Source organism: Triplophysa dalaica, chromosome 13 (genome assembly GCF_015846415.1).
Source record: "Triplophysa dalaica isolate WHDGS20190420 chromosome 13, ASM1584641v1, whole genome shotgun sequence".
Taxonomy (NCBI): Eukaryota; Metazoa; Chordata; class Actinopteri; order Cypriniformes; family Nemacheilidae; genus Triplophysa; species Triplophysa dalaica.
The window spans coordinates 20,254,202-20,266,897 of record NC_079554.1 but is presented as its reverse complement, the minus strand read 5'-3'; the positions used below and the strand labels follow the sequence as shown (position 1 = coordinate 20,266,897).

Sequence of the window (12,696 nt, the reverse complement as noted above, 5' to 3'; positions counted from 1 at the left end):
CCAGGATCTGATGTTGTTTGAATGCAAAACACTCTGAAACACAAACCACGATTAATGTTTGATCAGTGTTTATGGGGAAAAGCTTGGCTGCCATTTGATGGAAAGTATTTCCACTGCATTCTAATGAGATGCTTAGACTCACTGCAATCCAAAACAGACAAACTGAAATGCTTATTTTTGCTTGACATCAGAAGCACCACTTGCATACTTTTGTATTCGTAGCAGAAACCAAAAGGACACATCACCACAAACTTTTTAAATCTATTAAGAATCAAACTCAGAAACCTAGTTGCCTCATTGGTACCCAAGGTGTCGCATCTAAATCTTAAGGTTTGTTTAGGGTGCATAGTCCTGGAGGATCTCTGAGGTTTCACTGGTTTATAGGTGAAGGTTTTACAGTGTGTCTTGGGAAGGTGCCCTGCCGATGTCTGCAACACCCCTCAGTCCATAAGTATCTCTTCTGGTTAAGTTAGTATTGCATTGAGTGTGTGTGTGTCTGCGTGCTTATGCATCTTATTGCCACATTAGTACCAAACGCATCCATTATTAAAAATAAATCCATTGCACCTTTAAAAGTGCCATTGGCAATACACTGTATAATAAAGAAGGTAATCAGAGACTAGCAAAAAGATCAATGCACGATTCAAGCATCGTATAGTACTGTTTCCACAAAGCACTTTTGCGTCTGCTGAAAATTGCAACCTATAGGACTTTAGAAGGATAATTCAGAGGAAATTATATCATGTGTACCATGTGTGTACTTTGCCATTGAATTGAGAAAATGTGATTTCTTTGAAGTCTATTTAAATAAAATGAAAATATGCACATAGTAATAAATCCCTAATGTACAAACAAACACACAAAAGAAGATATTTTGAAGAATGTTGGTAACCAAACAACATTGTCCCCATTGTACTTCCATGTACGGACACAAAATCAAATTTCGAGTCATATACTAAAAACCATGGGGGTGAACAAATGGTGACAGATTTTGTTATTGAGTCCCTCTAACACAAGTACCAAGTAGGCAACATACTGTTCCATAGACTATAAACAAAAAGAGGATTAGCACGTGGGTGGAAAATGTGAATTGATTACACTCCTGTGAGAAACATAATTGACTCACTAACATAAAAACATTACCCAAAATGTCACCTGTGGAGAAAACTAATGCACCGTGCATTTGGGAATCCGTTCGGAAAACGCAATTACAATTTGCCCACCAGGGGGCGCACAATGAACGAGTTGTCGTGCGGTACTTCCTCACGGAAAGCTATTACCTCCACACTGTGTGCATGGTCAAATTAAAAGGGCACAATAGGCCCAAACTGCCATCCTAATGATGTCTCACACAGTGTGATATTCAATTTGGTCTCAGCAGTTAATAGAGAAGATTATCTGCAGAAATATTATTTATGAACACTGTCTGTTTTGGGATGGAGATGCGCATGGCTTTGCCTGCTCTTATCTGATGCAAATGCTAATTAGAGGAAGTGTAGATTAAATGGGAACGCAATGAGCCCTAGGGAATTACATTTGAAAATCTCTTAAATGCCACGACTATACAAAAGATATCCGACGGTTTATAGGACTTTGCTATAATCTTGCAGAAAAGCTTTGATGCGCACATAGCACTTGAAAGGTGCTTCTGAATGGACAAATGCGTTCTAGGGCACTGCAGGCTTGCAAGATGGGAAAGGAAAAAGATTTCTATTTGTAAATGGCCGAGGCTCACTGGAAACACACGAGAACTTCTGTTTGGTGAACTGCAGATCCTGGGCCAAATGTTGTGGCATTGACACATCTGGCACAGCAAATGCACTCATCTATTTTCAGTGCACTATGGCTACAGCCTACAGAAAAACGCCCTGTTCTGGAAATGTGGAGGTGTGTTTTTACAAGAACAAATTTGCATATGTATTCATGAGGGGCTGGTGTGAAAAATCAACAGCGTTTTTTTTTTATTGCAGGTTTGGCTATGAGATGACACTTCAATGTGCACGAGTGAAACGTTCCTGTAATGTAATACTCTTTTAAGCAAAGATGACACCCTACAGGTCTGTTTGAGTGTTTAAGAAGTGTTTTATTTATCTCAATGCCTGAAACAAAAGAGACAAAAGAAATGAATGTGTGGGTTGCATTACCGCTGCTTGCATTAATCAAGGCTGCGGGGTTAGAATGATGCATGTGCATGAGAGAGGCTTCAGGGTCAGAACGCTGCATGCACACGACTGAGACCGCGGGGTCAAAAACACTGCATGCCTTCAAGAAAGGTTACGGGCTCTAAAAGTGGCATGCATGCATATGACAGAGACCGCAGGGTTACAACAATTGCATGGGCACGAGCGTGGATGCAGGGTCAGATTTAACCTTTAACTACAGATCATATAAAACAGGCCCCACGCACAAGACATTAATCTGTATTTGATGGATTATTTCCCTGCGGGCTTTAGTCAGATTTAGTGGCAGTCGGAGCAATGAAATCAAGCGATCTGGGGGGAATGAAAAACGCATTATATTATGAAGTCAGAGACAGCATGAGAATGATCAAGGTCGTAATGTACATAAATTCAGATGTACTAAATAATATGAATCATAAATGATGAGCTCCATTGGGTATCCAGTGAAGCACGGTCAATGGATAGTGAAGGTTTTGGTGAATTGTAAGTTAATATTGTGTAATATAAGTATGAACATCTGCTATTATACAAAGTTTAAATCTATATGGGTTGGCTCGGAGGTTTGTGAAAGCGGTTTACTAACATACTTCACTTCAAACTAGATTTAAAGGGATAGTTCCCCCAAATTAAAATTCTTAATTCATTTATTTACCCTCTTGTCAGTCCAAACCTCTATGACTGTAATCTGCAGAAAACAAAGAACGTTGGCAATCAAACAACATTGACTTCATTATTTGTAATACAAAACCAGAGACATTTCTCAAAATATCTTCTTTAGTGTTTTACTGAAGAAAAAGGGGTTTTGAACAACACGAGAGTAAATTAATGATGACAGAATTTGTATTTTTGGGTGAACTGTGTAGCTTTAAGAACAGACACCCAAAAGCAAACGAATATGGATGGGTCAACTACTTCTACAAATTATGCAATAACATTTATAAAAAATGTCCAGTTTTCCGTCCCTCTGTGCTTTAGAGATTTAAATAAAGATAAAGAAACAATATTCAGTGTGCAGTTCACAATTTATTTTCTGAATAAATCTGGACAAAACACCAAAATTCTTTACATTACAATCAGAGCATCTGAGGCAGATTTCCCACCATGCACTCCCCCCTCCCCTTAAACGAAAACAAACAAATGAAAAATAAAATAAAGGTCTTTCAACATTAGCACCTAATCAGCACCAACTTAGGTAGGCGGTTCACTCTACGAAACGGGGGAAAGTACAATGAAAAAAAAAATCCGGAAAAAGGCGCAATTTGGACTCTTAAAAATCCTTCGTTAAAGAAAAACTAAATAAAAACACAAGCAAACTTCCCTTGCTAGGCAGGCTAAAGCATTCAAAGGGCACATGCCATGACTAGATATAAATTACGATTTCAAGTAACATTGATATACGACGAAACGTGTCTATATGTACCCATTCAGAACATCATTTCACAGACCTATGCAGGCAGTAGAATTAACATGAGGTACTGGAGACAGTGTAGTCGCAGAAATATTTGCTAATATCCATGGAGTCAAATGCAAAAAAGGGACCCAGTCAGTGTGAGTTTCGGGGTGCGCAACTGCCGGCACTGACCTTCCAACTTAGGACAAGCTTTAATAGAAAACCCTGTCCCGTGTCAAACGTATTGCCTAGTTGTGAAAAACATAATCGGCTTAACAAAAGAAAAACGAAGACCCTGCACAAATTCTTTTTAAATAGAGTAGTAGTTCCATTATAAATAAAAACTATATATTGTAATCCAGCAAAAGGAAAACTAAAGTTAAATAAATGACAAGTCCAGAGAGGTGGAATCGATCGTTCTCCAAGTCTGGGCGAGTCAAGTGCTTAACGTTTTTTTTAGAAAGCTCGCTGAGACGGTTTCAGTTCGGTTTAGAGCAGAAAAGCAGCAATAATACGTTAAAAGGAACAGCTTAACGCAACACAAATAGTTCCTTAATATGCGTTTGAAACAAAAAAAAAAGTTTGGGATGAGATGCTAATTCATTCTTTAGCTAGCATCTTTACATTATTGACCTGGAGGGTTATCGAAAAGCAAACAGTTTTAGTAATAACATACTTAAAGTAGCTTGAGGATCAAGTACAGACAGCCAACAAATTGCATTTCAGGAAAATATCGAAAATTGGAGACACAATCATTTACTACAAATCAGAGCTTAGCGGAGGTTTCGCATGATATTTTCGTTGTTCCTTGGCTGCGTTCTCCTGTGCCGTAATGTATGTTTGTAGCTTAGTGTGACTCGCGTGCCTCATGAGCAACACGTTCTGTAAAATGAACCTAGAAAAGAACAGAAATCAAGAAAAACCAAAGTCCTGCTACATCATTCGACGCCATTAGCATTAGCATTGTCCAGAAGCCCTAGCCGAGGAGCGTTTCGCTCCACCTGAGCCAGAAACCACCATGTCTCTCCACGGAATGGACGATAACGATAGACACCATTGCAATGAGTGTATTTTTCATAATCTAAAAGGACGTGGCATAATGTCTGATGAGTTTGTGCTCAGCTAAAGAACTGTTCCAGTTCTTCTTCCATGTTGGCCTCCGGTACCGTTTGGTCCAACTCACGTTCCCCCCTCCCGTGGCCGGCGGCGGGCGACATCCCGTTGGAGGCGGAGAACCAGGGATGGTCCAGGATCTCCCGAGAGGTGAGGCGTTCTGCTGGCTCCCGCCGCAGGATGCTACGGATGAGGCACCGGGCTTTGGGCGTCAGTGTCTCAGGGATGCTAAACTGGCCACGGCGGATCTTGCTGAAGAGCGAGCTGGGCTCCACGTCGTGGAAAGGATAGCGGCCCACCAGGATGGTGTAGAGCATGACGCCTAAGCTCCACACGTCCGCCGCCTTACCGGAGTAGCTGCCGCTTGCGTTGAGGATTTCGGGGCTGACGTAGGCTGGACAGCCATGCTTGTCTGAGAGAGAATCATCGGCACCTTCGAGAAGGTACGCGTCTTCCAAACTTTCCAACTTTATATGGTCTCTGGAAGGATGGAGAAAAGATATTTGATTAACAACTGAACAAATAACGTGCGAAAGAATTCAAAGGAGCACACAAAAATTTAACAATGTTTCACGAGCAACTGGTCAAAAAACCTTAAGTTTTATGCACACAGAAAGTTGCGGAACTCAATAACTAGGGATTGGCTTTCTAGATAAATTACACGAAAATAAACTAGAATCTTCAATGACCTTCGATGTGAAATGAGGAACCAGCCTGCCAAAAAAATCCTCCTTACTTCAAACTCTGAATCATACCATCCTGATCCAGTGTTGTGAAAGGGTGGTAGTTTTATGACAGCAAAGCATAAAAATACGCTGATTATTTCATGGCAAAGTCCATGAATAAAAAAGCAATATGAAGATAGCCTGCAGACAGTCCCGCCCGTTTAAAAACAAACCAAGCGGAAATCTGTAATTCATCCGCAGAATAATAAAAAGCAGGAATAATGCAGCGCTACAGATGGAATTCCTTAAACCACGAACATTTCTCAATCATTCGGGGGTTTTGTCTGTAATGTGCACTAATGTGCACAATAATGTCTTGCTCAGATCAATTATTTCTGCATAATAAGAACCAAACAAAGACCCCATCCACATACGCATTGAAAACATCTTCTCTCTCGGATCCACAATTTGATGTATGACTCAGTTTCAAATTGAATCATAACTCTTCGCCCACCCAGTCTCGAGTAACCATCCAATCCACTGATCTCAAAATAAGTCATATTCTTTTTCACTTGGCTCAGTATCCAACCGCACGTCGTCTAAATTACCTGAGGGTCAGAAACCCAACTTTGACCTGAACCTGTGACCTCAGCTTGAAATATTTCTTCAATGACATGCGGTACGCTTAGGTCACAGCTCCGCCAGCCAGCAGCGCCGGGGCAAGAACCAAACGTAGGTGGACGCCCGCATCATTACATTATAGGGACCTGTTCCAAACAACCGCCCTGCGGTCTCTGGCGCGTGACGTCGCGGGCATCCCCGTGACATAACCGGGTCAGGAACCTGCCACGCTGAGGAACGCGATTCTGTCTGGCTTGCCTTTCCCAACTTGGTGTGCCCTTGGTGTTTGATTTCTAGCCAGGGTAACACTCGCCACTCTTGGACGTGTCTGCTTCAAATCACTCACCGAAAGGTGGAGGGCTAATGCACCAGACCACAGACCATGGGAAGGGTAAGGTCACCGAGCTCACATTTAAAGAACCAGGCGTTCTCCATTTCCACGGAGTGAGCCAGAGGGAATCTAGCTGAGCTGACTCATCCGGCCGAGGGGGCAACTGCCATTTAGCTTAAACGAGAAGGCCACCCAGATTCATTATGCACGCTGGGATTATATCAGACGCGTTTTTACTGCCAAGCATATGGTCAGGATCAACGCGAAACAACGAAAAAGCAATCATGTTCGACAATGTTAGCAAGTAATGGGATCCCGTTCGCTGTGTTGTTCTGTTTAAAGAGGCTCTTACCTCTCCTCATTCTTAAAGACGAACTTCCTCAGCTTGAGGTCTCTCAGGACCAGGCCGTTGTCGTGGCACTGTGCCACGGCCGATGCTATCTGCCGGAAAAGTCTGGCAGCCTCGTCCTCGCGCAGCTTCTTGCAAGTGCGTACGAACGAGTGCATGTCCCCATGGCTCCGCTCAAAGAACACGTACGCCCGCGTCTCGCCCAGAAGAATCTCCACTATCTGGTTAATGTTCTCATGGGTGCCCAGCACGAAGTATGCCGCCAGGGACTCCTGATATCGACTGATATCAAAAACCTGGAAAAACAGGAAGGAACATTTCATTAGACGAAGCCATCGATTTCAGGTGGAGGTATTAGGCCTTCATACAAGAGCCCTCTTTGATTCTGGTGTTATGAATACGGATTATAGGCTTTCTGTGTCTTTAATTCAACTCGCAATAATCCTGAAACAAAAGAATGGAAATCCATGCAGCGGAGTCAAAAAGCATTAGACCTCTGCAGCAATGCCGGGTCCCCAAAACATACCCTGAATTTTGATGTTGCTTAGTAACAGACAGATACGGGAGACGGGCTAAATATAACAGCAGCGGACATCGGAGGCTATTCTCTCACCGGGCGATAACACTGTTGCACTAATGGCTTTTTGCCCACGTCAACCCTAGTGTCTTGAGTTTCAAAGTCATGAGGACCTGCTCTCGCATGAAGCCGAGCGTTCATGCATGCACACACACACACACACACACACAAAAAAAGGTATTCCCCACCTGATGCTGTTTTTCCACATGCCTCTCATATAATCTTAATACATTATCAAATGTTAATTCAAATGAACATTTGAATAAGATATGCAGCCTTTCATTTGAGGTCATGAAAATATTTTTGATTGATATAGTATAGTGTAAGCAATGCAAAAGTCCTAAGGATAAAAGCGTCTGCCAAATGCATACATGCAAATATGAGTCATGTTGTCAGCTGCATCGTAAAATACCTGCGAAGACTCGGATGTCGTAAACCGCAACTATTGCGTGACCTCACAATGTCACGCGTAAAAAGATACATCCATAATGCATAAAATCCTTTACAGTTCAATGCATCACAGCTCAAATACAATAGAGAAGCACATTAGAAGATCAGTCTCACCTTGCACACGAGCTCTTCCCCACTGTGCAGGTGGGTGGCTCTAAAAACGTGGTCTCCCTCAATAGGCTCCAACAAAAGGTAATTTCCGATGCAAGAAATGCAGTGCGAGGAGTCGGGGGTCTCCGGGGGGCTGGGAGATCCTAAATTAGGACTGAAACTTTGGCTCAATTCTGTAGTCCTTAGGCAAGAGAGCTCCTCGAAGTCGTGCGCTTTGTGCCTCGATCTCCCATAACGCGAAATGTTAATGGGACTGGACCTCTGTATGTTCATGAGTATAAGATGAGGGTCGTCCGGATCAGAAGGGGGTCGACGGTTCTGACGGACGGCTTTTCAGAGGGCGTTCGAATCGATTGACAGATGCCCTCTATTTAACACTGTCCTGTGTGCATAATACAACAAAAGACATGAAGATCCCCTTTAACGCTCCCAAAGATCTTGCAAGGATGCGGTGTAATAAATCTGCATGTGCATTTAACGCCACAATATCGATAATTGCGTACACACACGCAACGCCGCGCACGCACGAATCTTGACCTCTATCGTCACCGCGCGCGAGAAGAATATCGCGAGTTTATTTTTAGACGTTTCTCGCGATCCGCAACAACGTTACAAGGGCCGCATTCCGATCGGCGATACAATGTAGCGACTTTGCATGTGACGTCAGAGCCGCACGGCAGGTAAACGGGATCTTTTGAGCCGAACCGCATTCAATGAAACGCCAAAAAGTGCCAGCTGGCGGAAAATGCCGCTAACCGGTGGGATCCGATATCCTGAGAGTGCGCTCCGTTTTCATTCAAGCGGGCCTCCACGCCGAGTTATTTCCACGCATCTACTGCAAGGAAAAAGCGTTTCATCCGGATCGCGAGCCCCCCTTTGTTACGCCTGGGAATGCGACGTGCTTCCTTCCAAACTCCAAATGTTTTTGGCGATGCGTTCGATTGTGCGTAAAAGCAGAAGGGACGGCCGACGTTCCCCGGGCCTGTCCCTTGGTTCAGCAAGAAGACACCATCATCATCATCATGTAACATACGTGGCTGGGAATCTTCTCCATTTAGCGCGCGGGGTCAGCTGCACACACTTTCGCACACACTCTCGCACACGCGCGCGCCGTGTTCCAGTGCACGAGATGACTGACTTGCCGACTGCGCTCGCGGGACCGACTGGAGCGCTCCACGCGCAGGACCGACACCGCCCCCCTTACGTCACAGCCAAAGCGCTCTCTCATTGGTCACTCCCTCGACGCTGACGTATATACGGACCTGCTGTCTATCTTTGCGGTCATGTGAGATAATTGTTGTCCTTGGGATTTAATTGAAGCGCTATAAATGATGTATATGGTGAATTCTGGGGAGGGGGGGCGTAGGTGTTATATACAGCTTGATGATTAAATGTCACTTGGTTACTGGGGGCTGAACTGAAGCAAAAATGACACCATGCATTGCCATAATAATTAATCCTATAGGCGTGAATATACAGGGGAGAAACTTTGTACTCCAGTGAATTTACAGTAGTTTTGAAGTTCTCCCTCTCTCTCTCTCTCTCTCTCTCTCTCTCACTCACTCTTCAAAAGCCTCATTTGACTGAAATGTTAGTAATGATCTTAAAACTCCTTTTAATCTGAAACGTTTTAATGTTTGAAATTATGACCACAAAAAAAGAATTGTTCCAACATTTTCTTGGATTATAAAAACAAATACCATTTATTAGCTTTTTTGAACTTGGACCAAATAATAAAAAAACAGCCAATAAGTGTCAAGTACCAAAAGACAGCACAAAGTTCAACATAAAACTCACATCAAAGCGATGACTACTTTGAAGATAATTTATAAGATTATTTGGTTTACTGTATATTATAGAATCAGAAAGAGCTTTATTGCCAAATACAAGGAATTTGTTTTGGTGCAAGAACATCCAGAAACACAGAAACAGCAAGAATAGTACACAGAGACCATAACACAATATAATACAGTACACATATGATTTAAATAAGGGCCTATGGGTATAAAAAATTATGCATGAGAAATAAAATACAATAAAAATAAGATATAGAGAATAAAGCTATGTGCGTATGTATCCTAAATATGGACAAGTAAAAAAATAAGAATAGACTATTGTAGTACAAGGTACGTGCTATATACACCAGAATGAAATATAATTTATAGAAAAGGTTGTATAAAAATAATACTATTTAAATAGTATATTTTCTGGAGGATATAATTAATATTGCACTTAATTATTATTGCGCAGAGTTATTAAATTCACGCTGGGTAATATATGGTGTTATTATGCAGGTTTGATGTTACTCATATTCTAAAATGTGGAAAAATATTAATAAAGAATGCGTAAATGGCCTTTCGAACGCTTGTCTATATATAATTAATGTGTCTCCGGTCTAAAGCTTTATAATGTATAACATACATGCGAGGACATCCCAGCATACATCTCAAAGTGTGGCTACTTTGAAGAATATATAGCACATACTTTACATGACATGGTTCAGATTGGTTGAACGTGTATTGCTGACATCATAATTCAAGCTATTTCAAAGTTTTGATGACTTTCCTATTATTTTCTAAAATGTGGAACATAGTAATAATAAAGAAGGTTTAATTATTTATTATACAATTATATACTTTAATAAATCTGTCTGTCCGTCTGTCTGTCTGTCCGAGTGTCCGTCCAACCATCCATCTATCCGTCTATTCCTCTTTCCGTCTATCCATCTATCTATCTATCTATCTATCTATCTATCTATCTATCTATCTATCTATATCTATCTATCTATCTATCTATCTATCTATCTATCTATCTATCTATCTATCTATCTATCTATCTATCTATCTATCTATCTATCTATCTATCTACCTATCTATCTATATATATATATATATATATATAATTTTTATATTTTTGAAGGTAGCAACATTTAGCAATAACATGCAATAAATATTGCAAAAAATATATATAATTTCCATCATACAGTATGATCACAATAGTATTTGTTGTGCTGATTTTACAATCTATTTACAATCTACAGTATACCATAATCATATAAAATATGACAACGCATGGCAACGTTCACCCAAGCAAAAATACATGAGTACAGATCCATCACGTGGTGTTTCACATGGTTGAAGGGATGTAGGTTGAACAGCAACAGTCTGTTGTGTGTGTTGTTGGCTGTGTATGACTGTCTTGATGTGTAATTTCAATAAAACTGCATGTACTGGAGAATAATAAACAAGGATTTTTCAATCAGTGTACTTGGGATGAATGTCTTTGTTGTGTCAGCCGCAAGTGCATTCACAAAGTGTTGTTTGTGTGTAGGATTGAATAGTGGGTGATGAGACATATTTATACCACACAAGACAAAACACAAAAGCGTTGGAAGTGTGTTCAAGAATGCGCTGCATTATGTGGAAAATCACCATTCAAAACTGAAAAATGTTTTTAAATGTTTTACATAAAAGACGATCAATCAATTTACAGCAATATGACTTTCAAATTGGATACAAAGTTAGGAACACCGACATCCTTTTATAGATTTTGTTTTTTATTGTGAGCAGCTCAGTCACGATTCTTCTCTTTCTCCAGTCTGAAAAAGTAACTTCCCACTTGCATTCCTGATCTCATGATCTGCTTTCCCGAAGCCGTTCCAGCAGGGCAGGGGGGGCGGAAGGTGAGTGAATACAAGATTGAGCAATCCCTCATTCTGGAATGCGGGGCGTCACACAGGGAATGCACACAGCTGGATGAGAGACACAGACAGAACTGTTCAGTATAAACGGCTTCCACCCCCTGACATTACGCTGTGAAGCAGATAGCTTTTCTCCAGCGGTTCATGGCCTCCACGTGCCCACGCTGCACAAGATTGTATTTGTCACATAAATAACCCCTTTCATCCCGAATCGTGGACTCCAGCTGCTACCTAGGCCAAAATATTACCTCGTATTGCTCTTAAACTCTTAGACTGTTTTAAAGTGGGTCAGGATTTCCCGGACCGCATACTGCTTTCTTTCTGAAGATCGGGTTTAAATTGACTCTATTCCATTCTCTCCATTAGACTTTATAACTCACAGAGATGTACTGTCTCATATTTGGGTCAAATCATTCTGTGTGCCACAAAGGAGATATGATGCTTAGGTCAGCACTGAGTGGTGTAAGTAATCTTTATCAAAGTGCATTTCTGTAACTCTCTTCTGAAGAAGTTTAGGAAAACTTAAAGTTTTGAGTGGGAAGTCTGTGCCGGCGTACACCCTTTGAGACAATCTCAGAAAGGTCAGACGAGGTGGTTAAAATCTAAATTAACCCCCTACAGCAACCTGTCAACCTCTCTAACCATGAGAAAATGAAACAATTTTGCTGCCGGGAAATATTTCTTTCTCTATATTTTTAAACCTTTGGGTGAAGTGCATTAGTTCTTGAAACTAGAAATACAACACTCCATCTATATTAGGGGTTTTTGGGTGTGTATACCCAACGCTTTCCAAAATCCTAAGTGTTTGTGAGCCATAAAATCTCGAGCCAAAAATAATTGACTGAAGTTGAGCTGGCCGGCTTTGGTTAAGTTTTCTTGGTCACATTATTCATCTGGTCCCACAAATGTACTTTCAAATGTGATAAGTGCCATTTGTGTTAATGCTTTCATGTTCTGAGAACAGGCACAAGTTGATTCCCTGTCTATAATATTCTTTTCATTTTGCATGTAAGTGAAATTCATTGGTTAATGTGGACTTACCCAGGCATTGAGACTGGATTCAATCGCACTTTTATTGCAAAATTTTAATATGAATATATAAATATACTACATATTATAAATGAAGATAATATGTATTTTTATGATTTTCTTTCTTCTGCAGAACACTAAAAAAGATATTTTGAAGAATGTTGGTATCCAAAGAACACC

The 12,696-nt window shown here is 41.1% G+C and overlaps 1 protein-coding gene across 1 annotated transcript; it reads right to left on the bottom strand.

Moving 5' to 3' along the window:
• Nucleotides 1-3,190: 3,190 nt before the first annotated feature.
• trib2 (tribbles pseudokinase 2) lies at nt 3,191-8,971 on the bottom strand. Its single transcript, XM_056765276.1, has 3 exons — nt 7,791-8,971; nt 6,653-6,945; nt 3,191-5,163 (listed from the first exon to the last, which is right to left on the bottom strand). Exons 1-3 carry the CDS (start codon nt 8,058-8,060, stop codon nt 4,689-4,691), a joined length of 1,038 nt encoding a protein of 345 aa, XP_056621254.1. The 5' UTR covers nt 8,061-8,971; the 3' UTR covers nt 3,191-4,688.
• Nucleotides 8,972-12,696: the final 3,725 nt, after the last annotated feature.

Coding starts and splice junctions, on each gene's coding strand:
- trib2 (XM_056765276.1), bottom strand. CDS start 8,060: ATGAACATACAGAGGTCCAGTCCCATTAACATTTCGCGTTATGGGAGA. Junction 6,946..7,790: donor GGGAAGAGCTCGTGTGCAAG/GTGAGACTGATC, acceptor CTGTTTTTCCAG/GTTTTTGATATCAGTCGATA. Junction 5,164..6,652: donor GTCTTTAAGAATGAGGAGAG/GTAAGAGCCTCT, acceptor CCATCCTTCCAG/AGACCATATAAAGTTGGAAA.